The sequence below is a fragment of the Callorhinus ursinus genome, unplaced genomic scaffold, assembly GCF_003265705.2.
Source record: "Callorhinus ursinus isolate GAN/ISIS: 27379988/994484 unplaced genomic scaffold, GSC_fseal_2.0 scaffold71, whole genome shotgun sequence".
NCBI classification, from domain to species: Eukaryota; Metazoa; Chordata; class Mammalia; order Carnivora; family Otariidae; genus Callorhinus; species Callorhinus ursinus.
In genome coordinates this window covers 1,438,986-1,462,532 of record NW_027397133.1, presented here as the reverse complement: position 1 = coordinate 1,462,532, position 23,547 = coordinate 1,438,986, and the positions used below count along the sequence as shown (strand labels likewise).

The 23,547-nt window shown below is 57.9% G+C and overlaps 2 protein-coding genes across 6 annotated transcripts in view; one reads left to right on the top strand and one right to left on the bottom strand.

Moving 5' to 3' along the window:
* The first annotated feature begins 13 nt into the window (after positions 1–13).
* TBC1D17 (TBC1 domain family member 17) lies at positions 14–11,353 on the top strand. The gene is made up of 17 exons (XM_025849709.2): positions 14–221; positions 504–602; positions 831–905; positions 4,100–4,223; positions 4,980–5,187; positions 5,884–5,995; positions 6,104–6,262; positions 6,627–6,755; positions 6,846–6,949; positions 7,564–7,658; positions 8,111–8,227; positions 8,330–8,430; positions 8,512–8,611; positions 9,562–9,659; positions 9,818–9,934; positions 10,460–10,546; positions 10,645–11,353. Exons 1-17 carry the CDS (start codon positions 201–203, stop codon positions 11,023–11,025), a joined length of 2,127 nt encoding a protein of 708 aa, XP_025705494.1. The 5' UTR covers positions 14–200; the 3' UTR covers positions 11,026–11,353.
* A 266-nt stretch (positions 11,354–11,619) lies between these two features.
* The window catches only part of IL4I1 (interleukin 4 induced 1), a 35,530-nt gene continuing 23,602 nt past the window's right edge, over positions 11,620–23,547 (bottom strand). Inside the window, exons 2-9 of one of the 5 annotated variants that reach the window (XM_025849615.2) lie at positions 22,771–22,903; positions 20,505–20,652; positions 16,916–17,154; positions 16,183–16,295; positions 15,427–15,628; positions 13,547–13,615; positions 13,073–13,209; positions 11,620–12,558 (exon numbers count right to left, since the gene is read on the bottom strand). In XM_025849615.2, coding sequence (XP_025705400.1) covers positions 11,637–12,558; positions 13,073–13,209; positions 13,547–13,615; positions 15,427–15,628; positions 16,183–16,295; positions 16,916–17,154; positions 20,505–20,541 — 1,719 coding nt within the window. In that variant the 5' untranslated portion in view covers positions 20,542–20,652; positions 22,771–22,903 and the 3' untranslated portion in view covers positions 11,620–11,636. Of the gene's footprint in view, positions 12,559–13,072; positions 13,210–13,546; positions 13,616–15,426; positions 15,629–16,182; positions 16,296–16,915; positions 17,155–17,256; positions 17,292–17,520; positions 17,554–20,504; positions 20,653–22,770; positions 22,904–23,547 lie in introns of those variants that run through there. The other 4 variants (XM_025849616.2, XM_025849618.2, XM_025849619.2 and 1 more) reach the window with 4 other exon arrangements.

The following is a 23,547-nucleotide window of genomic DNA, read 5'->3' as shown; positions in this document are numbered from 1 at the left end:
CGCCATATGCGCCATGTGACTTACACCTCGTGGTTCAAGTTCCACCACCCCATGCTGAAAGATGGTTACATCCACTCCCGTTCTAGAACAGGCAAGGGCGCTACCACTGTCCAGGCTTGAGGGGAGTCTCCTATCCGGATGTGACAGCACGATGACCCGGAAAGGGAGAGGGCCGGGGGAGTGGGACCTTGGCCGCGGCTATGGAGGGAGCCGGTTACAGGGTAAGCACTGAAAACGCGTTCTTTCCTTTATGTGGATGCGAAGCGACGCCCTCCGGTAGTCTGCTTCGCCCCAACGCTCTGCAGGGGCTCTGGGAGCCCGGCTGAGCCTTAGCGAACACACCGTTCCTTTATAAATGCGCTGTCACCCTCCCCTCCACTGCCCTAGGGAAGACCCTTACCTTTTAGCCCCGCCCCCTGGGCGTCTGGGCCGCCCCTTTGGGCCCCGCCCCCTGGGTGTCTTCCTGCGCTTGGGTCCCGCCCCTCACTGGTTCCTGTGCCCAGGTGGTGTTTGAGAAGGGTGGCGTGTACCTGCACACCAGTGCTAAGAAGCACCAAGACCCGGACTCACTCATCGCTGGCGTCATCCGCGTTGTGGAGAAGGTGGGCCGGGAGGGAGCAGGGCTCGGGCAGGCCCAGAGCGGGGTGGAGGCGGCATCTGTAGGCTATGGTCTGGAGGTCACGATGGGACGGTAGGAAGGCAGGGGGTGCGGACTGGAGCGAGAGAGGGGGCTTTGTGAACCTGAGGGTCCAGACGGGGAAGAAGTTTGGAAATACGGCCTGGGGGAACTGGAGGGGGGGGTCCCTCTGATCCCTCTTTTTTTTTCTCAGGACAGTGATGTTGTCCTGCAATGGGTTCCTGTAGAGGAGGCAGGAGATTCAACGCAAATTCTCTTCTCCAAGAAGGTAGGCTTTCCTCCCCTTCTCCTTTCTCCACTTGTTTTTTTCCAGGTTTGGGCAGTAGAAGACATTTGAAGGACCTGGGTGCAATCTCGGACGTACTCTCGGAGCATGTGTGATCCTGGTTGGGATCTAGGCTCTCCTTGCTCCTTGGTTTCCTTCTCTCTGTGAAATGGGGCTGAAGATGCCCATTCAAAAGAAAGAAGTCACCGTGAGATTCATAACTATGGGGACAGCGGTCTCCTCATCCCCTTTTGTCTTTGGGAGAGCCCTGCGAGGGTTCAGAGGCAAGAGGACAGCACAGACCATGGATTCGGGTTCCACGGGCTCTCAGTCCACACGAACTTGAAGGGGTATGGCATTTCCCCGGGGGCAGAAAGTACACTTTCTGGTACTCCTTTCTACTCCGGGTACCAGGCCCTGTGCTGGGACCTGGAGATGAGTTTGACCCTGACCCGGCCTCAGTCTTCACCCCCATTCTGTTTTGGGAAACTGAGGCACAATGATTGGAAGCCCCTTTTGCAAGGTCAGAAAGTTAGAAGGTGTTGGAACTTGGGTTTGAACCCAGACTCTCTGGCTCCAGGGGCCTGCCCCTTTCTGGAGGGAGCAGACATTTGCACTGAACTCGAAGGATGAGAAGGGGGCAAGAAAGTACTTCGGGAATGGCAGGAGGAAGATCGTTTCAGGATACAGGAGGAAATGGGATATCTCTGGAGAGGGGTTTCCTGGGAATGTGGTTGGGCCTGCAATGCCTGACTGAGAAGCTTGGACTGTGTTCTAGGGGCCCCCGGGGAAACCATGGGAGAAGGGTGTGGGTGTAGAAAGCTCCCTTGGGAAACCATGCGGGAGATGGGCAGAAGGTCTGAATGGAGGGAGGTTATAGGCTGGGAGGTCAGGGAGAAGATTAGAATGATGGGCCAGGGGGAGAGAAGGAAGCCTCACTTGGGGCAGTGGGGCTTTGAATAACCTGGTGGGGGTAACAAATGGAGATTCCAGAATTCTGCTGAGGAACCTGGCTTCCCAGGGTTGAGGAAGCAGCAGCCAGCATTCTGCATTTTTCGTCAGCCTCACGGGCCGGCCGAGTACCTTTCTTGAAAATGTGGCCGTCCTCCTCGGCACTCTTATTTTTGACTAACAGAAACCCACTGAAACAGGCTTCGGCGGAAAAGGCACGCAGGATACGCTTAGCTCCAAGGAACGCAAAATCTGGCTGACGACAGGTTAAGCAGACAAATGTATTTCTTCCCTTTCGCAAGACACTCAAAAGAGGTATGGGGCTGCTGGCCTTGGTTGGCAACATCAGGGCCTAGATCCCTGAGACCCTCCTGTGCGTGCCCTGGTCGCCTTTAGATGACTCCTTCAGCTGCAACCCCTGCATCTTCCTTTTAAGGCAGGAAGACGGGGGCAAGCAGGGTGGCAGTCACACATCTGTTCTGCTTATCAGGAAAAGCAAGACATTTCCCAAAAACTCTGGATCAGCTAGGAGTTATTTTTGGCCGTGGGGAATAGAAACAGAAGTGAAAGAAACTCCTACGTTTCCCATCAAAAAAGTCCAGAAGTCAGCCCACAGGTCCACGTGTCATCACCAACCCGGCATTCTTCCATCTTTGCTCTGCCATCCTCGGCATGTGGCAGCCATCCTCGGCATGTGGCAGCCATCCTTGGCATGTGGCGGCCATCCTCATGGTTGCCTTGAGGTTCAAAAAGGCTGCTGGAGCTCCAGCTTTTTTGGACTGGTTTTGCTCACTTTATATGTGTGCTGCAGGTTAGCCAAGGAGCTTTGTTCGTTGTGATGGGTCAGAGAAGCATGCTGCTAGAGCAGCTACTGTTCCTTGTGGCAGAGAGCAAGAGCCTGGCGATTAAACAGTCCCTCCTGGAAGGGATATGTCCCAGCCCCTTGGTCAGAACTAGTTGCATGACTCCAGCCAGCCAGTAGAGCTCAGTGATCTGCGATCCTGCCACGTGCCCAAGAGGCAGAGGGCTGCAAACGTTGGCGGAAGGCAATAGTGGTTCTCCTTATGTAAACATTGGTGAAACGTCACATTCACCTCACAAGACACGGAGGGCAGGGATGGCTTTGCCAGGGCTGGTGCAGCAGCCTCATGGACAGGTGTCTCTGTGACTCCTTTCGTGGCCCTAGTTGGCTGCCAAAGCTCCAGACACCATGTTCTCCCTCAGCAGCTCCCAAAGACTGGCCTGAATAGGGTGGTGTTCACCCCTGGAGGTGCCTTTTGTATCAGGAATTTCCCTTCTTTTAAACTCCCCACAGATGGCATCTCGGCTCCCGCTGGCCAGAGGGAGCCGAGATGGGATTGGGGCCTGAGGCCACTCGGAACCACAGGGAAGGCTGAGAAAGCAAATGGGAGGTTTTAGCTTCTGTTGTGGGAGGGGCTCTGTCTGCCTGGAAGGAGCAGCAGAAACGGCTTTCGGGTAGACCAACCATCTGGGTCCTTCCAACAAGGTCCCCTCGTGCAGGGTTTCGTTGTGGGAGTCACGGGACATTCTGGTTACTTTAAACAGGAAGGGATTAAAGGCAGGCAAGTAGAGGCTTGGAGAGTTTGTACAAGGGCCAGCGGAACAGGACTGACCCTGCAGAACTGACCTGCCAGGGGAGCTGCCACCACCTCCAAAATGAGGACAGTGGGGAGAGATCATCGTGGGACCTGTGGACACCCAAGAACACTACACCTGAGCTGCCACCCAAGGGCAGGAAGCCACTCGGCCCTCACCAAGCTAGTGACTGGGCGCTGGGAGACTGAGCCAGCCTCCACCACTACCCTAGTCACCTCTCTGTGTGTGGGAAAACAGGAGTCTCCAACGTCAGCCCCGCAGCCCCGAGCGGCAGGAAGTTGCCCCTGCCTCTTTCCTGCTTTCTGCTGTCTTCCGTCAGGTGTCCTGACCCTATAGCTGCAAAGGAGTCTGGGAAATGTAGTTTTCGCATTCCCGCATTTGCCTGACCGGAAGGCACACACTAGCCTGTGAAAGAGATTTCCAGCCTCTGCAGCACTCATGTACTTTGTCCCTTCCCTGTCCTTCCCCCATGGCCTGTGGCCAGCACTATCGGCTGTGACTGCACTGCCGTCTGCCTCAGTTTCCCTCTTTGTTCATTGGGGCTGCCTTCCAGGGCAGCCTCACAGCTTGGATCTGGAAACCCTGAATCTACAGCCCCTCACTCTCTTCTTTTCCTCTCTTCTCCCAAGGATGTCAGTGGGGGTGACTCCTGCACCTCTGAGGAGGAACCGACCTTTGACCCTGGCTATGAACCCGACTGGGCTGTCATCAGCACCGTGCGGCCACAGTCCCGCCATTCAGAGCCCACTAGAGGTAGGCTGAGCCGGTGCCCCTGAGGAACAGGTGGAGACATGTCTTACCCTCAGTGGTCATGGCTCCACAGGCTTTGCTTGCCACGGTCAAGATGGCTGTCCATCGCTGGCCTCCAGTCTCAGGAGAGTGGATCGGGGTGCAGCACTGTCCCCAGCCCAGGTCCAGCCTGGCAGGGTCTCCAGGGTTTGCCACCTTGCTCATCTCACTGGGCTCCTGGATTGGTTGTGGGCACCTCCACATGGTTCCTGCCTGTGAAGGTGTCCAGGCTGTGGGGGTGACCGTGCAGGGTGAGAGGGTGATTTGGACTGTCCTGGAGTCCTACAGGGTGCTGCGGGCACCAGAGGAGGCATCCGGCCCCTCTGGGGTGTGGAGAAGCCTTCCAGGAGGAGGTGATGCCAGCCCCTGGCTCTGGGGGACACCTGGGAGTTTTCTCTCCCACAGAGAGAGCAGCTGTGCAAGGCCAGAGGCACAGGGCCCTGAGTAATGTCTTTAGGATACTCGAGTATGGGGTCTGGAGTGAAGAAAGGGCTGGAGATGAGATGCGCAGGGGGCAGGAGATAGACCTGAGGGGGCTGCCACCAGGTTGAGGAACGTGGTCTTCACTCTGAGGGCCACAGGGAGCCAAAGGAGATTTTAGAGCAAGTCACCTGTGTTTCCAAGGGGATGTGAGGAGACCCAGGGCTCCCAGACGGCTCTCAGCGGATATCTGTGCTGCCTGTGACTCCCCACACCTCCCAACACGGTGCTGTTCCCTAGGTGCAGAGCCCAGTTCCCCCCGGGGCTCCTGGGCCTTCTCAGTGAGTCTCGGGGAGCTCAAGTCCATCCGCCGGTCCAAGCCGGGCCTCAGCTGGGCCTATCTGGTCCTGGTGACCCAGGCCGGAGGCTCCTTGCCCGCCCTCCACTTTCACCGAGGGGGGACCCGCGCCCTCCTCCGTGTCCTCAGCCGCTACCTGCTATTGGCCAGGTGAGCCATTTCCCAGCACCGGGCCTTTGTGGCAGGTCCAGGCCCCCTGCGGCTGCAACCTGGCCCCTCAGGGCTGTGAAACAAACGGACTGATGTAAAGGCAGAAGAAGGGGGTGCCTGGGTGGCTCAGTGGGTTAAGCGTCTGCCTTCAGCTCAGGTCATGATCCCGGGGTCCTGGGATCGAGCCCCATGTCAGGCTCCCTGCTCAGTGGAGAGCCTGCTTCTCTGTCTCTCCCTCTGCTGCTCCCTCTGCTTGTTCTGTCAAATGAATAAATAAAATCTTTTAAAAAAATGTAGAATAAGGGAATCAGCTGGCACGTGTAACTGCAAAGCCAAGCGGTGGTTTGATTTCAGGCAGGACCTGGGTCCCGAAACGTTAGGAAGAATTGCTTTTTTTCCCTTTGACTTGGTGTCGTTCTTTGGGGGTCCCTGCAGACATGGCTTAGCAGCCCCCATGACCAAAGCAGCTCCTTCCCCAACAGCATCCCAGAGCTGCCTCTCTCTGGCCTGTCCCTGAATCAGTCACCCTGGGAGGTGCAAGGCTCTCAGTGGCCAGCCCTGGGTTTTCTGTCCACCCCTGGGGTCCAGCTGTGGTCAGGCCCCTAGGTGAGGGGTTCCCCAGGGGCAGTTGGACACTGAGGGAGGGAGGACGTGGGGCCCTCTGCCTGGGTGTCACCACATGGCCCCCCTCCCCAGCTCCCCGCAGGACTCCCGCCTCTACCTTGTCTTCCCCCACGACTCCTCAGCCCTCTCCAGCTCCTTCCACCACCTCCAGCTCTTTGACCAGGACAGCTCCAACGTAGTGTCTGTGAGTGTCCCAGTGCCCAGCCTGGCCCCTGTGGGCAGGGAGGGGTGGACTGTAGTGGCGAGGCAGGATGGGGTGGGGCTGTGACCTCCCCCTTGACCCTGTCCACAGCGCTTTCTCCAGGACCCCTACTCCACCACCTTCAGCAGCTTCTCCCGTGTGACCAACTTCTTCCGGGGAGCCCTGCAGCCCCACCCGGAGGGGGCCTCCCCTGATCTTCCTCCACCGCCTGATGATGAGCCAGAACCTGGGTTTGAGGTCATTTCCTGTGTGAGTATCATGTGGACCCTCTGCTATCTTCTGGCTGTCACCTGGGCAGGTGACTGTAATTCCCTGGGCCTCCTTTTTTCCTGTAATGGAGATGACACAGCACCCTAATCATCAGATCACATGAGGAGTGACTTCAAGGAGAGTACTTGGAGCCTGTGTACCTATTGCCTGTTACTATGGGGGTGGGGGGTTCTTCCTGACACGGAGGTGACTTTGGCACTGAGCCAGGGAAGGGGATGCTTCCCACCCTGCACGTTAACTGTCCGTGGAGCTGACAAGCGCTCTGAGCTAACTTGAAGGTGGCCTAGGACAGGGCCGGGGAGGATGTGGGAGGCCCTGAACTCACCTGCCTTGTGTCACGCAGGTGGAGCTGGGGCCGCGGCCCGCTGTGGAGCGGGCACCTCCGGTCACAGAGGAGGAGTGGGCACACCATGTGGGCCCTGAGGGCCGCCTGCAACAGGTCCCCATGCTGAAGGCCCGCATCTTCTCAGGGGTAAGGTGCCGGGTGTGTGCCGTGGGGTGGGGGGACTGGGGGGGGGGGCCTCAGAGGCCCCTCTGAGCCGCTGGCCGCTCTCTCCCCCAGGGTCTGAGCCCTGGCCTGAGGCGCGAAGCTTGGAAGTTCCTCCTGGGATACCTCAGCTGGGAGGGCTCAGCTGAGGAGCACAAGGCCCATGTGCGCAAGAAAACGTGAGTGAGCGAAGCTCCGGCCGCCCGGTTCTGGCCTCCCAAGTCAAACTTGTCCCCTGTCCCAGCACGGTACCTGGCACATCACAGGTGCACAGATGGGCTCGCTCCCCAGGCGTGTGTCGTGAGCGCGCCACGTGCCGGGCAGCCGCGGTCACACACGGAGACCGCAGTGAGCAGGCAGCCTCGTCTCCCGGGGGCGTCAGTTTTCGTTCCAGCAACATAATGTCGCAGCCGTCGTCACTGCGGTGGGCCTCCTTACCCCGGGGGGCCCACTTCTCCTCATTCCTGGTACACATTGTGCCCCTGCTGCGTGTCCTGGTCCCTGCCCCGTGCCGTCTGTCTGGCGGGAATGACAGACTTCAAACAAAAGCCCACAGGGAGGTGCCTGGCTGGCTCAGTTAGTAGAGCGTGTGACTCTTGATTTTCGGGTCGTGAGTTCAAGCTCCACGTTGGGAGTAGAGATCACTTAAAAAAAAAACAAAAAACACTTTAAAGACAAGCTTACAAGAGTGTTGTGGGTCTTGAGAGATGTCAGAAAGGAGCAGCGTGGGGACTGTGGCAAGGATGAGTAGGTGGCCTGCTTTGGTGGCCTCAGGTCTCACCCCCACCCCCAGGGACGAGTACTTCCGAATGAAGCTGCAGTGGAAATCCGTGAGCCCCGAGCAGGAGCGAAGGAACTCACTGCTGCACGGTTACCGCAGCCTCGTTGGTAGGTTGCAGGGCCGGGGGGTGGGGTGGAGATGTGGCAAATAACAGGGAGGGGACAGGCCCCTGCCTCCCCAGGAGTAGGGATGACGTTATCTGCAGTGGGGAGATGGGCAGGGAGCAGGGGTGGGAGTCGCCAGGGATGGGGCAGGGGGAGAGGGGGAGCAGGGGAAGGGAGCCAGACTCCTTGGGTTCAAATCTGCCATCTATTTGCCATCAGATCTTGGCAAGTGATTTTGCCTCCCTGGGCCTCAGTTTCCCATCTGTGGATGGGTTAGTAACTGTCAGTTGCGGGGAGGCTGAGTGCCTCATGTGAGGGCGTTCGGGCTGGTGTCTGGACCGACTCACACCTGCCTGGGGTCGGCCGAAGAGAGGAATGGGGGCTGGTGCCCGTGGCCAGGAGGGAGGGGCCCCCACAGCTTTCTGACTTTCGCATTCTGCGCCCTGTCTTCACAGAGAGAGACGTGAGCCGTACCGATCGGACCAACAAGTTCTATGAGGGTCCTGAGAACCCAGGGCTGGGCCTGCTGAACGACATCCTCCTCACCTACTGCATGTACCACTTTGACCTTGGTGCGACACCAGCCTGGGGAGGGGCTGGGGGCCAGGCCTTCCCTTGGGGGGTGACCGGGGGCCTGGGCTAAGCCCTAACCTCCTGTCCCCCCGCACCCCCAGGCTACGTCCAGGGCATGAGTGACCTTCTCTCCCCGATCCTCTACGTCATTCAGAACGAAGTGGACGCCTTCTGGTGTTTCTGTGGCTTCATGGAGCTCGTGGTGAGGCCCACGGCAGGCGTGGGAGACAGGCCCCCTCAAAGGATGGGGGTCTGGTTCCTCACGTGGCCCTGCCTCCCGCAGCACGGGAACTTCGAGGAGAGTCAGGAGACAATGAAGCGGCAGCTCGGACAACTCCTGCTGCTCCTGAGGGTGCTGGACCCGCCGCTCTGCGACTTCCTGGGTGAGTGTCTCCGCGGGCGGGCGAGGGAGGGTGGGGCCACAAGCCCCGCCACAGAGTCTCTGGAAGTGGCCGCTGACGGTGTCCAGGACGTTGGGTTCTGATCCAGACAAGGGAAACATCCCTGCAAAAGCCGGAACCCAAAATTTACACGTAAAAGCAGGATTGTGGTTTGGAGTGAAACCTCAGCGAGCATAGCTGTGAGCGCACGCCTGCGCACCCTGCCCGCCCCACAAACTGGCTCCTTCAGGCCCCCCTCAACCCCGTACTTGGCAGATTGAGGGGCCTGGGGCCTGGGCGTGCCACTTCCAGGGGCGCTTGGACATAAGCCGCCCGGCTGACGATGTGGCTGTCTGAAGTATGTACAAGAATAAATTTAACCTGATCTGCAGGACATTGCAGTCATTTGCAACTTTTCATCATGTTGAATATCATCTGGATAATTTCTTTAGGCTAAATTCCAAGAAGTGGTGTTGATTGTATCTGGGGTAGTAGATCTTTTTACAGCTTTTTGAAATGTTTGTTCCCAACATTGCTTTCCTGGAAATTCTTACCAGCTTATGTTTCTGCTAGCCGAGTCCGTGAGTGTCCATTTTCACACCTCCTCATGCCTCCACCAGCATTGGGTATTGAGAGATTTTATTTTTTCCCCGAGTGTCCAGCATCCCTTCTATGTGACGGTGGGACACGGGATTAGCTCACTTCATCTGGAATCTGGAAGGCAGGATGGGAAGGGTTCCTGTTGACAGAGAGCATTCCTGGCTCAGCTCTGAAGCCTTCTCATGCTGGGCATACGTTACTTGCCTAGACTGGTAGAGATTCTTACAGCCAGGATAACTTCTTAGAAGCTCAGTCTGACCAGCCTGCACGCTATGAATTAGAATGGGATTGGAATGGATTTTGAGCTTATTCTTTGCTGAGCACCCCTCCCTCCTACCACTGTCTTCCTCCAGACTCCCAGGACTCTGGCTCTCTCTGCTTCTGCTTCCGGTGGCTGCTCATCTGGTTCAAGAGGGAATTCCCCTTCCCGGATGTCCTTCGGCTGTGGGAGGTGGGCCTGCCAGTTTGGGTGGGAGGGCAGAGAGGAAAGAGAAATCAGCCAGCTGTCCTGGGCTGGGAGGTTGGTGGGAAGCGGGCAGGGCATAGGGCAGAGCTGGGTGGGACTTCCGGTGGAAGCTAGGCCATGACTCCTCGCTCCGGCTCTCCCAGGTGCTGTGGACAGGGCTCCCTGGCCCCAATCTGCACCTTTTGGTGGCCTGTGCCATTCTGGATATGGAGCGTGACACTCTCATGCTTTCTGGCTTTGGCTCCAATGAGATCCTCAAGGTGAGGCCCTGGCTCCTTCCCAGTCCTCGCCCGTCCCTGCCCATCCTGTCCTCTGTAATCGGACACATCAGCTGCGGTGTGAACGCCACAGAGGCTGGCATTATGCCTGTGCCACCGTGCCTTGGGGTTAGTAGGTACTCAGAATAAGATTATTGAAAGTATGGTTGGCTAAGCGGTGAGCACCGTGGCCATGAGACCCGGCGTTTTTCTCCTACTGCATCCCATCCCTGGCTCCCAGCAGTGCCCTCAGAGTGTGGCCAGCACATGAGGGGGGGACCTGCCCCTTCCCCAGTACATTAATGCGAGGCAGGGCCATAGGGGGGAGCTCAGTGTCCTTTCCCTTCGTTGTATCCTGCCTGTGGTGAGCCACCAGAGAGGGCATGACATCCCCTCCCCCCCCAGCCCGGGCTCCACCCAGTCTGTCTTTCCTCCATTGTATCCTCAGCACGAGGCACAGAGTGGGCGCTCGGGCGGTGGTGGTTGAGTGCTGGCAGGCAGGCAGGCCTGACCCACCCCCTCCCACAGCACATCAACGAGCTGACCATGAAGCTGAGCGTGGAGGACGTGCTGACGCGGGCTGAGGCCCTCTACCGGCAGCTGACCGCCTGCCCGGTGAGTCCCCGACCTCTCCCAACAGCCTTCCCCACCCAACCCCTCCACCTCCGGGGGGGAAACCGCTGACTTTTCGCCTCAACCCCGCACCCCTCCAGGAGCTGCCCCACAACGTGCAGGAGGTCTTGGGTCTGGTGCCCCCCGCAGAGCCCCGAAGTCCCTCACCCCCTACCTCTCCACTGCCTCTCTCACCCACCCGGGCCCCACCGGCCCCACCGCCCCCCCAAGACACAGCCCCCCAGCCGGACAGCAGCCTGGAGATCCTGCCAGAGGAGGAGAGGAAAGGAGAGGCCGCCGCCCCCCCCCCCCCCCCCCCCCCGGGCCGGTGGGCCCGCCCAGCACAGGCACTTTATCCGGCTCCCAGAGGCTGGGGAGGAAGGGTGTGGACAGGGCGGGCCTTCCCGCCGTGCCTCCCGTGCCCTCCCAATGAGCTGATTTCCTTAAACGGGCACTTATCGTGTCCAGTTGTCCTCGTGTAGGTGGAGGAAGGAGACTGCCACCTTAGCATGGACCCGGGTGGGGAGGGGGTGGTGGCTCGGGGTCCCTTCTGGCCAAGCTGCAGAGCCGACATCTGACCACGTGGTCCTGATCCCGCCAATGAGACGTAAGAAGAGGCCCCTTGTGGGCTCGTGGAGGTAGGGCTCTGTGCCCCGCCTGGATCTGGGGCTTTTGGAGGAGGATGGGGTGCGGGGACACATCCCGGACATAACCGAGATGGAAGGGCCTGCAGAGCTGTTCAGACGCTCTGGGGACTCTGCTTAACAGCTTCTTGTTATGTGAAAAAAAATAAACTCGTCTTTAACCTACTGTCCGTCGTGCTTTCTCTTACCCGCACCGGGACTCCATGTGTTTCGTGACGCCGGAGTGGACACTGTGATCACCATCCCCCAGTGGCGCAAAGCAGTGTCGGTCCCGTTCCCCTGCCCCCAGCGGAGCCCACCACCCAGGGAAGAGGAGGACAGCTTCTGGGGGCTCCAGAATAGGCGCAGCCGCTTCTACCGCTAAGGCTAATGGCTTTGCTCCACACAACGGAGGAAGCGACCGAACCCAGAGAGAGGGCAGGACCACACGGCTTTTTCTGAAAATACTTTTAATGCTCGGGGCTCTTGTGGGTGGTGTGCTGAGCGGTTATCCTTTGTGCAGCTGTGGAGGGGGTGGCATCACCCTCTTCGAACTCGCAGCGGCGAATGCTGGGCGCCAGGCGCACAACCCCATCCTCGGTGTCGCTGTTGACCCACATGGGCTCCTCTCGGCTGTTGATCAACACCGCCGCACGCAGCGCCGACTTGACAGCGGTCTCCACCCAGCCGTGCGGGTAGGCCGTGTGCTCACCCGCGAAGTAGATGCGGCCGTAGGGGACCGCCCAGTCGTAGTCCGGCCCCTCTTCCTTGTCTTCACGCCAGAGCAGCGGCGGCTGCACCACGAAGCCACCCTGGCTATGCGGGTCCTCGGCCCAGCGTTTGACGATGCCGCTGCCGTCCCACAGCCGGTACACGGTGGGCCCGTGCAGCGCCGCCACGTCGTCGAGCGCCACGCGCATCACGTCTTCCGGGCTCAGGCCGGCGAACGAGGCCGCCGCGTCCGACCACGTGTACGAGGCTAGCAGCAGCGCGCCCTCGCCAGGCGGCGGGTAGAATATCACGCGCGACGGGCGGTTGGTGCTCGAGTGGCCGCCCTCGATGTGCTCGTCGTGCCAGAAGGGCCGGCGGAAGCTCAGGAACACCTTGGTGGCCGGCACGTAGTGCAGAGCGCGCAGCGCCTCCTGCCGCCTGCGCGACAGCGGCGGCGAGAAGGTAATGCGCTGCAGCGCCGGCCCGCTCGCTGTCAGTAGCACCATGTCGGCGGTCATGGCCTTCAGACTCCGGGCCCTGCGCGAGCTGGCGATGTGCACGTGCACATCGTGCGTCCCCTGCGTTATCGCCACGACGGGCGCGTGCAGCAGCACCGGCCCGGACAGCGAGCTCAGCAGCGCGCGCGGCAGCAGGTCCCAGCCGCCCACGATGCGGCTGTACCTGCGGGCGGGGCGGGAGCGTGATGTCGGAGCTCGGGCACTGCCCCCTCCTCGTCGGCTCCTCCCCGCGGGCCCCATCCCGGCGCACTCCCGGGTCCGGGTTCTAGTTTTCGCCTGCCGGGTCCCTTCTTGTCCGCCCCTTCTCGCAGGTCCCGCCCACTCCCTTACCGGCCCCCTGTCACCTGCCGGCTCCCCGCTGACCCCGCCCACTCGTCTACGCGGGCCGTCGCCAGTCCCCAACGTCCCCCGAGGACCAGGGAGCAGACAAGTGTCTGACCCGGGCACCGCCCCTCTTCTGCTCTGGGCCACGCCTTTCTCTGGGAACCTTTCTTACCCAGTTCCGCCCGAGGACCTGGGATGAGGAGGCCAGTGTGGCCAGACACGGGCGCCCCTTCTCATCTTCCCATCAGCCTGGCCTCACCCAACGCCGACGGCCCCGCCCACCCCGGTACTCGAGCGCGGGGGGGTGGGGGGGCTCGTCGGCCCCGCCCCTGCCAGATGGCCCCGCCCCTCACCGGAGCCGGTCGCTGAGGCAGCTGTGGGCCCTTAGGGCCTCGGCGAAGCTGAGATAGAAGAAGCCGTCCTTGGACATCACGTCTCCCAGGAGCCGCACGGCCGGCTGGCTCAGGTTCCCCTCCCCGAGGAGGTATTCCTGCAGGACCGGCGCACGCCCGGGTCAGGACCCAAGCCGGCTGCACCTGCCGGCTCTGTCCCCACCCCCACGGGGGTCCCTCCCAGGCTGAGCCTCTTGCTTCCGTGACATGACCGTGAGCTTAGTACGGTTCTCTGAAGCTTGGCGATCCAGTTCCCCCTTTTGTGACAGATGAGGGAAGCAAGCCCAGAGAGGGAGCCGTGTTCTGCCCCGGGGTGAGGCAGGGGGTCCACGGCAGGCCTGGAGTCCAGAATTTCCGCCTTCAGACTCCAGGGCTACTGCCCTACGGGCACCCTCCTTGTTCAGTTTTCTCAGCGACGCTGAGGCCCCCACTCACCAGGAGCGTGTGCCTTTCAAACTTCTTCATTGCCTTTCTGCAGCCCAGTGTCTTGAGATCTTTGAGGGCCTGTGGTGGAACAAGGGGACAACACTGAGCTCCAGGGGCAGGACTGCAGAGGCCAGATTTGGGAGTGCAAAGCTGGGGTCTCCCCCTGCACCTGCTCATGGCCAGCCATTTGCCACTCTTGTTCAAGCCGCCAGGCCTTTGCCCATGCTGTGCCCTCAGCCTTGCCCTCCACTGCAATTCACTGTCGCCACTCTGTAAAGTCTCCCCAAGTCGTTACGGCCTCTCCTGCCCCAGCCTCAGCCCACCCTGACAGTGTCACGCTCATCCCCATTGGGCATGGTTTGGTCTGCATCTGTCCTAGCCTGCAAGTCAATGCTGTATCCTGCTGGTGCTTAGTGACTGTCACCTGGATCCCTGTGCACAGACAGAACTGGTTCCTCCCCTGCCCAAAGCCCTACCGTGGCTCCCCAGTGCCTGGAGCCCCAGAGTTGCACCCTCAGCCAGCCCCTCGGTCATCATCTCTTAGGGAAGCTCCACTTCTGCAGCACTATGTACAGTGCCCAGCGCCCCCCCATCTGCACTGGTTCCCCTGCTTCATCTCTGCCTGAAACACAAGTAGCCACCCTTTACTGTGCTAGTCAAGTCCCTTCCCTTCCTGACAGCCCCGTCTCACTTTAGCCCTCTTCGCTGTCCACCTGGCTTCTCCCTTGAGGCCAGGGAACTCCCCAAAGGATGTGCCCCTTCACTCACTCACTTGTCATTCACCTCGAGTCTCCCTAGGCTTCCTGAACTGGACAGTCCCAGAGGGGAAATAAACAATTAGGAGCTCCCAGAGGAGGTCAAGGCCTGCTCCTCCCTGAGGGCACCAAGGAAGGCTTCCTGGAGGAGGGGACATTGGAGCTGGTTCTTGGGGATGAGCAGGGTTCTCTGGGTGGTAAAGGGAAAAAGCCTTTCAGCCAGGGCGGGAAGCAAGAGCAAGCAAGGGCGTGGATGAAGGATGGTGCAGGAGCACAGTGGGTACGAAGGAGTACAGAGCTGGGGTGTTAAGGCCACCATGAGGGCTTTGAGGGGTAACAAAAATTTCTTGGAGGAGAGAAGATGAGGCTGGGGGTGTGAGAGAGACCAGACCATTCAGGGCTTGAACCTGAGGCTAAGGCGCTGGGGAGCCACAGGGGGTTGTGAGCAGGGGAGGAGCAGGGTGAAAGGTCAGGGTAAAGGATGAAACCTGAGCTGGGGCAGGGGCTGTGGGCACTGAGAGGTGGGAACAGTGCAAGCGATCAGCGGACAGGAAGGATGGGGCAGGGGGGCACTGATGGTGGAAGGGAGAGGGAGGGAGCTAGGATGGCACCTGGGGGTCTGTCTGCCTGTCATTGCGGTGGGGGTGATGGGGCCATTATGAGAGGGGAGAACGTGGGAATATGAGTGGGGTTAGGGAACGATGCTGAGCTCAGTGGGAGCTGGCGGGTCCCGGGGTACGGCCGGGGGGCACAGACAGAAGTCTGGGTCTCCAAAGATGGATGGGGAAGACATCAGCCTGCAGGTCAGAGTTTAAACCAAAGATGTAGAAGGTGAGGCTGTCCGGGGTGTGTGTGTGTGTGTGTGTGTGTGTGTGTAAGACATCAGCCTGCAGGTCAGAGTTTAAGCCAAAGATGTAGAAGGTGAGGCTGTCCGGGGTGTGTGTGTGTGTATAGGGGATCAAAGACCAAAGGCTGACGGAGCTCTGGGGATGAGCAGCATTTATGGGAAACCACAGATGGAAGAGCCAGCGACGGCAGACTGCAGATGGAAGGAATGAAAGAGATAAGCAGCCAGGCACGGAGGAGGCTGGGCGGAGGGCAGAGCGAGGAGGGCAGTAGGGGACGGCTGCCTACCCGGTTGAGAGCCATCTGGTAGATTTCTTCGGGTGAATGGCCCTTCTCCCTGGGGTGCAGTTTGTAGCCCAGCTTCTCAGGCATCTTCTCCACCACATAGTTCCGCAGCTTCAGGTTGTTCACTTCTATCCACGTGTTCTCATCGTACTGAGTGAATTTGGTCAGGTTGAGCCCCAGGCTCTTGCAGAGCTCGTGGAGGATCCTGAAGGAGTCAGAGGCCGGTGAGGATCAGGCAGGGCGTGTGTGTCTGCGTGTGTGTGGCCGGAGTGGGGGTCGGGGCCCCTCTCCGGGGGCTTGGGGACAGGCATGAGGCTGCAGTGGGGCTAGAGTCGGGGTCATGGGTGCTGGGGCCTGGGATGAAATGGGAACAAGGCTCGAGGCTGGAAGGCTGAAGGCGTAGCGGTTTGGGATTGTGTTTGGAGCGGGAGCTGGCTTTCACTGGGGCTGAAGTGGGACTGGGGACAGAGTCTGGGTTGGATGGGGGCTTGTCATGGGGAAGGGACAGGGTTGGGTTCTGGCGCTCTGGCTGGACCTGGACGTGGTGGGGCTGGAGCTGGGAGATCTTGAAGTTAGATCAGGACAGAAGGGGAGGTAGAGTCTTGACGCAACTTGATTGGGGGCTTGGGTTTGGGGTCAGAGTTGAAGTTCAGCCTGGCACTGGAGTGGGGATGGAGTTGGGGATCTGGCTGAGTCTGAGCATAGCCATGGGACTGGGGGTAGCCTCGGTGCCCGCCTGGCTGCCTGGTCAGGCCTCACCTGTGAGAGCTGGGCATGCGCATGGCTCCCAGCTCCCCAATCCAGCCCGTCTTCCGGTCCCGGTAGGTGAAGATGCGGCCCCCGATCCTGTTGTCTGCCTCCAGGATGGTGACCTGAGGGATGGGGGGAGGACAGCAAGCAGGGCCCTTCAGCTCCTCCCACTGACCCCCCGATCCCCAGCCTCCCATCCCCATGGCAGCAGAGACCTCAACTAGAGAAGGACCCCCTTCTTTATGGACAAGTGAGAGGAGCTGGTAGAACAAATGTCATAGCAAACACATACAATATGACACTCTCCAGATTGCAGCAGGAAGATGGCAAGCCAGATTGCAAAGGGACTTCCCAGCCAGGAAAGTGGGGAGATTTCTTGCAGGCACAGAGGTCCTAGCCCAGCCCATTCTCATTTTTGGATTTCAGTGACAGAGGCAGTGGTTAGACCTCAGGGGGCATTTCTCCTTGAGTGGAATTTCCATCTCCACCAACACAAATTCCCCCCAGGAGGTTGGAGGACATTCAGAGGGAATTCCCTCAGGACTGAGAGAGAGCAGGACAGGAAAATCAAAGGTCTCTCAGCCTCCCTCTGGGTTTCACTCCCCAGACCAAGCAGCAAAGCACATCTCTTCTCCCCACCTCCTACCAGCCCCTTAACTGGGATGTAGCCAGGCCCCTATACCCAGGACTCCCAGCCTGCAGCAGGAAAGACTCAAGGTAGACAACAAGCAGCACTTCTCACCTTGTGTCCCGCTTCACTGAGCACCTTGGCAGCTACCAGCCCAGCTGCACCAGCACCAACCACAATCACCCTCTGGGGCTTCGAGGTTCGATTGAGGCCCAAGGTCACAACCTTGAGCAGCACCTCGTAGTCAGGATCATGCATACATTTTTCAAAGGGATCCTGGCTGTGGGAAGTCTTCCAATCCAGGGAGGCCACCAGGCTGAGGAAGATGGAGACCAGGACGAGAAGGTACCGGGCTGGAGGGAGGAGGGACAGGGTCAGTGGGCAGGTCAGTAGGTATGTGTGGGGAGAAAATTGGGCTCCGTACCCCCTGTCCCCGTGGCCCCTTGCTTACTTACCTAAAGAGGCCATAACTCTCGGTGGGAGATGGTGTCTAGTTTGGGGGGGAGGCAAGGGTCACTGTGACAGGGGCCTGGCCGCCCCTATGGCCTCACCCCTCCATCTATCCCATCTAGCTGTCTGTCTCCTGTTCTGTGCTTACCTATCTGCCCTTCGGTACCCCTCCCTGCACTCCTTTCTCTTCTCTCTTCCCCTCTCCTCTGCCCTCCCTGTCCCCAAGTGTCTGTTTCTGGGGGTCCGAGTCCCTGCACCCTCCTCTCTACCTTGGCTCTCCGTGGACAGCAGCAGCACCTCTGTCCTCTGTCGCTCCCACTGGTCTGCCCTGTCCCCCCTCGCCTGCCTTTAAACTAGCTGAGCCCCGCCCTCCCCTCCCTCTGGGAAATCTGTAGGCAGGGAAATGAAACTACTTTCCGGGGTTGTAGGGTCAGGTGCTCAGAGTTTAGTTGAGGCTGGAGGGGGTGGGTGGTGGGGAAGGGGGGTTGAGAGGAAGCAAATCAGTCTATTTTCTTCCTCTTGCCCCAAATAGTTCTGGGGCGGTTGGAAGGCCGGAAATAAATGCTCAGGTAACCACGCTAAGGGGCCCTGGTCTCGGGGTCCCTGTGTCTGCCCTTGGGGTGGCATGTTCCCTGTGACAGGCTCCGAGTCCTCCTCTGTGTCAGCTGTCACTGTGCCCTGAAGGGCCCTTGCTGGTTCCACTCCCCTCCTGCATGGCTGCTCTGAGCCTCAGTCTCTGAGGCCAGCCTGCCGCGGTCCTGAGCCTGGTGCCTGCCTCCATAGTTCTGGTCTGCAGCTGTCAAGTGGGGGCCGTTAAAATGTGGGGAGGATAAGGCACTGAGTCCAGGTCAGGCCCTGTGAACAAGCACCTGGGTCAATACTACAACTTGCCCCTTAGGAAATGCCCACTGCTACCACTGAGGGGGGTACTGGGAGGGGCTCAAGGAGTGACCCCCTGCTCCCCAGCCCTGCACAAGGAGCAGCCCAGGATGTGTGCTCATCCCTCCCATCCCTGCACTGAGATGCTCAGCTGTGGTGCTCAGCTTAGGCTAGGGTGCCAGGGGGCACCTCAGCCAAAAGCCGCAGGAGCCTCTGCCTCTTTGCCTCTGACCTTAGCCTTCACCACCCCTATAAATAGGGTATTTTTTCCTGAGGTCAGGCAGTGAGAAGAACAAGATGACCTGGTACCAAGGAGTCTCTCCACTCGTGGCAGCAAGGGTCCCTCGGCTTTTGGGGCTTTAGCCAAGGGCACATGTGGTAGGTCCCCTGAAGTGGGTGGAGGTAGAAGACACAACTTCGGAGATTTTTCTTGGGGTGGGGAAGAGGGCACCAGGCAGCTGGTGAGGAGTAAGGCCAGAGGCAGCAGGTCCTCTGCAGTAACAAGATGGGAAAATCCGAAAGCGTACATCAAAGAGGGATGTGGTTTGATGGAGGATGGGGGGCGGGAGGGAGGCATGAGTCAGAAAACATATGATGCGGGGGCCTGGGAGGAGCGGCCAAGAAGGAAACACAATCTGCTGGACAGAGCCTTGAGCCTCGAGACCAAATGCCAAGAAAGCGAAGGGCACAAGTCAGCACAAACGGCAGAGACTGTCCCCAAGGTGAGGACCCACTAAGGTGGTCCTGGGCTCAGTGCTTTGCACTCACTGTGGGCCTCACAGCGTTGCACTTGGCAGAGGAGGGATCTGAGAGATGGAGAGGGGGCAGGCAGGGGAAGACCCCAGGACTTGCTCAAGGCCTCAGAGTGGGAAGGCCTTCCCCGGGCCGCCCCTGCCTGCTTCCTTCCCGGTGACGTGGGGCACCTGAGCACCACCATGCTTGACTCTACTCACAGTAGCTGCACAAGCACATGGCATGATCGCTCCTCTAACCCCAGGGACCTTGTTGGAGGGGAACCCGGCCCGCCGAGGGCAAGGCTCATGCCCCAGGTCCCACAATGGGGAATGACAGAGCTGGGGGGTCCTGCTGGCCCCCGGCGAGAGGCCCATCTGTTCTACTTCCTCAAGGCAATGTCCACACGGAGAAAGCAAGCAGCCATACCATGGAAGCAGAAAGGGCTGGAGGCAGCAGAGCCATGAACTCCTGCACTTGTCTAGGCAAGAGTGTTGGTCCCCAAAACAGCTTGGGGGGCCCTGCTGGGGTCCCTGAGCCGAACCCCTCATTTCTCTCCCACACAGGATTTCTGTTCAAAGCCCCCTGGCTCCAGCACACCCCTGGCTCGCCTCCTGGACTCTAAGTGAAGTGCCAACCTCAAGGGGTCGGCAGGGCAGGGAGAGGGAGGGAGAGGAACCCAACTCATGAGGCGACCCAGTGTTGGGAGCCAAGAGCGCCTGAGAGTAGGGATCCTGTTAGGGCAGGGCTCCCTACGAAATGCCTACGGGTGCTGTTTACTACCACGTCCCAGATACTTCATACGTTTTACTTCATTTACTCCAGTAAATGATTCTGACAAGGTAGGCTCAGCTGTCCCCTTTTCACAGTGGAGAAAACTGAGGTCCAGAGAGGTCACCAGCTGAGAAGCGGCAGCACCTGTGTTGGATCCCAGCAGCCTGGCTCCAGGCCCATGTTCCGAAACACTTGTTCATCAGCAGCAAGCTCGGGCTCGTGAACTAGGGAGGGGGCCAGGCCAGGGTCTCTCTGCCTCATCACCGTTGACATCTGGGGCCATCTTTGTGGGGGTCATCCTGTGCGTTGTAAGATGTTAAACAGCCTCACTGGCCTTTACCCACTAGATGCCAGTAGCACTTGTCCCTCGAGCTGTGACCACCACAAATGTCTCCAGACATTGTCAGTCATTCCCAGGGGAAGGGGAGGCAAAATCACCCTAAGAACCACCGGGCTAGGCTCAGGTTGATGTTTAATGGAAGTCCCACAAGCAGCCAGCTATGGTCCAGGACAGAGACCTGGGTACAGCTGGCAGGACAGGAAATACTGGGGCCACACAGTTGTGCGGGGGCCAGGGCTCGAGCTTTACCATATTATTCTCTCTGAGGCAGTTCAAAGACTGAGTGCTCGCTACTAAAACTTTCACCGAGTCTCTGAGGGGGTAAGGCCTGCCCAGGGGATGCCCAGGGCCCCAGGTGGAAGTCAGGGGTCCAGACCTGGATCAGGGAGGGGCTCAGAGAGCAGAGGACAGACTTACCCTTGGCCCTTAATCTATGGCTCGACTCCTGGACAGAGTCCCCCTTCCCACAGAGCCCTCCTGCCCCCCTTCCCCTTTCCAGAACCCCTGGGCCCCATGGGGGGCACTCACAGCATGGCTGGCTCTGGGGGGCTCTTTCAGTGCCCATGGCCTTTCTGGTTAGCCTGGGACAGAAGTCATCGTTGGGCGTGTACAGAAACGGGGTCAATGGTAGTAGCTTTGTCCTGATTCCTGTTAGACCAAAGGTGCCACGGTCCTGCTGAAGTCAGAGCAATTGGGAGGCTGTGGAGGGCAGGTCCTCCCTTCTCAAAACCTTTTTATTATGGAAATTTCAAACATATATAAAAACAGAGAGACTGGGATGATGAACCCAAGTGCATCCATCGCCCACGGATGCCCATCTTGTTTCATTTACATTTTCTCCCTCCCCCACTGCATTCTTTTACAGCAAATCCCAGATATCTTGTTATTTTGTAGGTAAATACTTTAGGATGTTTCTCTAAAACAGAGGTCTACAAACATTTTCTGTAAATATTTGGGGCTTTGGGGGCCACACTGTCTCCATCTTGCCTACTCAACTCTGCCCTCCAAGTAGCCACAGCATGTATAATGAATTGGTGTGGCTGTGTTCCAATAAAACTTTACAAAAACAGGACGTGGGACTGTAGTTTGCCAACCAACTGCTTTAAAAAAGATTAGAACTTACTTGCTTAAAAAAAAAAACCCTACAATACCATTATTGCATTTAAAAATGGCATTAAATCGGGGCGCCTGGGTGGCTCAGTTGGTTGGGCGACTGCCTTCGGCTCAGGTCATGATCCTGGAGTCCCAGGATCGAGTCCCGCATCAGCAGGGAGCCCGCTTCTAAATGGCATTAAATCAAAGTCCAATTTCCCTGTCTCAAAAAAATTTTTTCAAGTAGGCTCCACACCCAGTATGGAGCACAGAGCGAAGCTTGAACTCAAGACCCTGAAATCAGACCTGAGCTAAGATCAAGAGTTGGGACACTTAACCGAGCGACCAGGTGCCCCTCAAAAATTTTTTTGGCAGTTGGTTTGAATCAAAATTCAAATAGGAGCCCACTTTGCATTTGAGTGATACTGAGAGTCTTTGTTAGTGTTACTCTCAAGTCCGTGGATTTGGGGTCTGTGTCCTTAGAACCGAGGGGTTTAATGGGACCCCACAGTACCAGGCTGGGCCTGAGACTGGCAAAGCAGCACACGAGGTCTGGTTTCTGCCATGGGGAAACCTGTGAAGGTCATGGGGTTGAACCAGGATGGTGCCTGGACGTGAGGTGCGTGCCTAGGTGAGTCACTGATGTTTGAAGTGATTTGTGCCACTGTGTGAGGGCTGTGGGACAAGCACAGGGGCAGTGTGGGACAGATAAGCCTGGCTGGGGGCTGGCTGGTGTACAGAAGCCAATGTGGCTTCTGAGGCTGAGGGAGTTTGTTTCCTGGGAAGTTCTGCAGAAAGCCCTTGCTCTGAGAGTCTGAGGGAGGACTTTTCAAGCACCCAGGTAATTTCAAGGTTGACTGAAAACTTGGCAGCAGTGGTGTGCTGGGCTGGCTCCTAGCAGTGAACAAGAGCTAACCGATTTTTAAGATCTTTGGTTTTGTTTTGCACGCCATTCTTTAAAAAAATTATATTTATGATTACTCTTATTAAAAATAAATTTAGGGGCGCCTGGGTGGCTCAGTTGGTTAAGTGACTGCCTTCGGCTCAGGTCATGATCCTGGAGTCCCAGGATCAAGTCCTGCATAGGGCTCCCTGCTCAGCGAGGAGCCTGCTTCTCCCTCTGACTCTCCCCCGTCTCATGTACTCTGCCCCCCCCATTCTCGCTCTCTCAAATAATCTTTAAAAAAAATAAAAACAAATTTAAATACTCAAAACTCATCATTTCCCAATCATTTGATTACATTTTACTATTATGTATACTCTTGAGGTGAACCAATTGTATTTATAGGTGTCAATTTCCCAAATTCCTGTTCAGGGACTTCACATCCGTGGCTTGCAATCAGCCGCGGTGGGAGTCTTTACACCACGGGCATCGGCATTTGCTACCCATCAGGGCATTCCCCTACCCCGGAGAGCCGACTGTTACATTCACCAGCACACCACTGCTCAGGAATCATTCTTTTCAACCTCCCCCAGGAGATGAAGGGTGCTGTGGCTCTGGAAATCTCTAGCTGTTTGAAACATCTGATCCTTCTGATGCCAAGCTGTGCCTGACAGGCAGAGACATAATCCTTGGGAAGCGGCGGGGCCACAGAGAGAGTCATTTGAGGGTTTCCTTGAGATTGGGAAAAAAAGCCATAACCATACATCTAATTGCCACTCTTATCCCTGAACTGGGAGAAGAAATGCAGTAACAGCTTACTGAGAGATTCGCCTTTAAAAGCCTCTGATTCCAAATTTAGTCACCACATTTGCCGTCTTCATACTACTTAATGAAGAGGAACTTAAGTAGAGGCCGTTTGTCGGGACTGGCAAAGTGCATCTGTGTTTTCTTCCTGGAAAGGGAAACTGCAGTTACAACAAAGCCATCGCCTGCAGGGTGGCACCCCGTCAGCTGCTGGTCCTGTGGCAATCCCAGGGAACCCCCCTGGTGCTCCCAGGAAGCCTGGCGGGACCATATTCCCTATGGTGCGAGAGCACCGTGACCATCGTCCTGATTTATAATTGTGTTTTCCGAAGTGGGGTGCCCATGGTCCCTTGGGGCATGGGAATAAGTGAACTCAGTATTTTCATTTAAAAAAGTACCTATGTGAAAGCAATTAAGTGTTAATGTTCACTATGCAAAACAGGTCAATTAGATACACTGGAAATGCAAGCTCAAGAAAAATTCTTTTAGCATGATTGCATGGCCCCTGCCAGCAACCTGTGTGGGCAGAAACGCAGTTCCATTTTTGTGACCCCAGTGCCAGATCAGGATCTGGTATATAGAAGGTGCTCCAAAACTAGTTCAATTAATCAATGTGGGTAAAATACAAATGACTTCCTACTTTCTAGGGGGGGCTTGAGGCTGCTCCATCTGGGTCAGATGTGGGTCATGCGGTTAGTCAAGGCTCAGATTGCATAAAGGGCCACTGCCGAGGGGGCGGAGCTTTCAGAGAGAATCAAGTGGGTCAGTGTGGGGTCTCCCCCTTCTCTATTC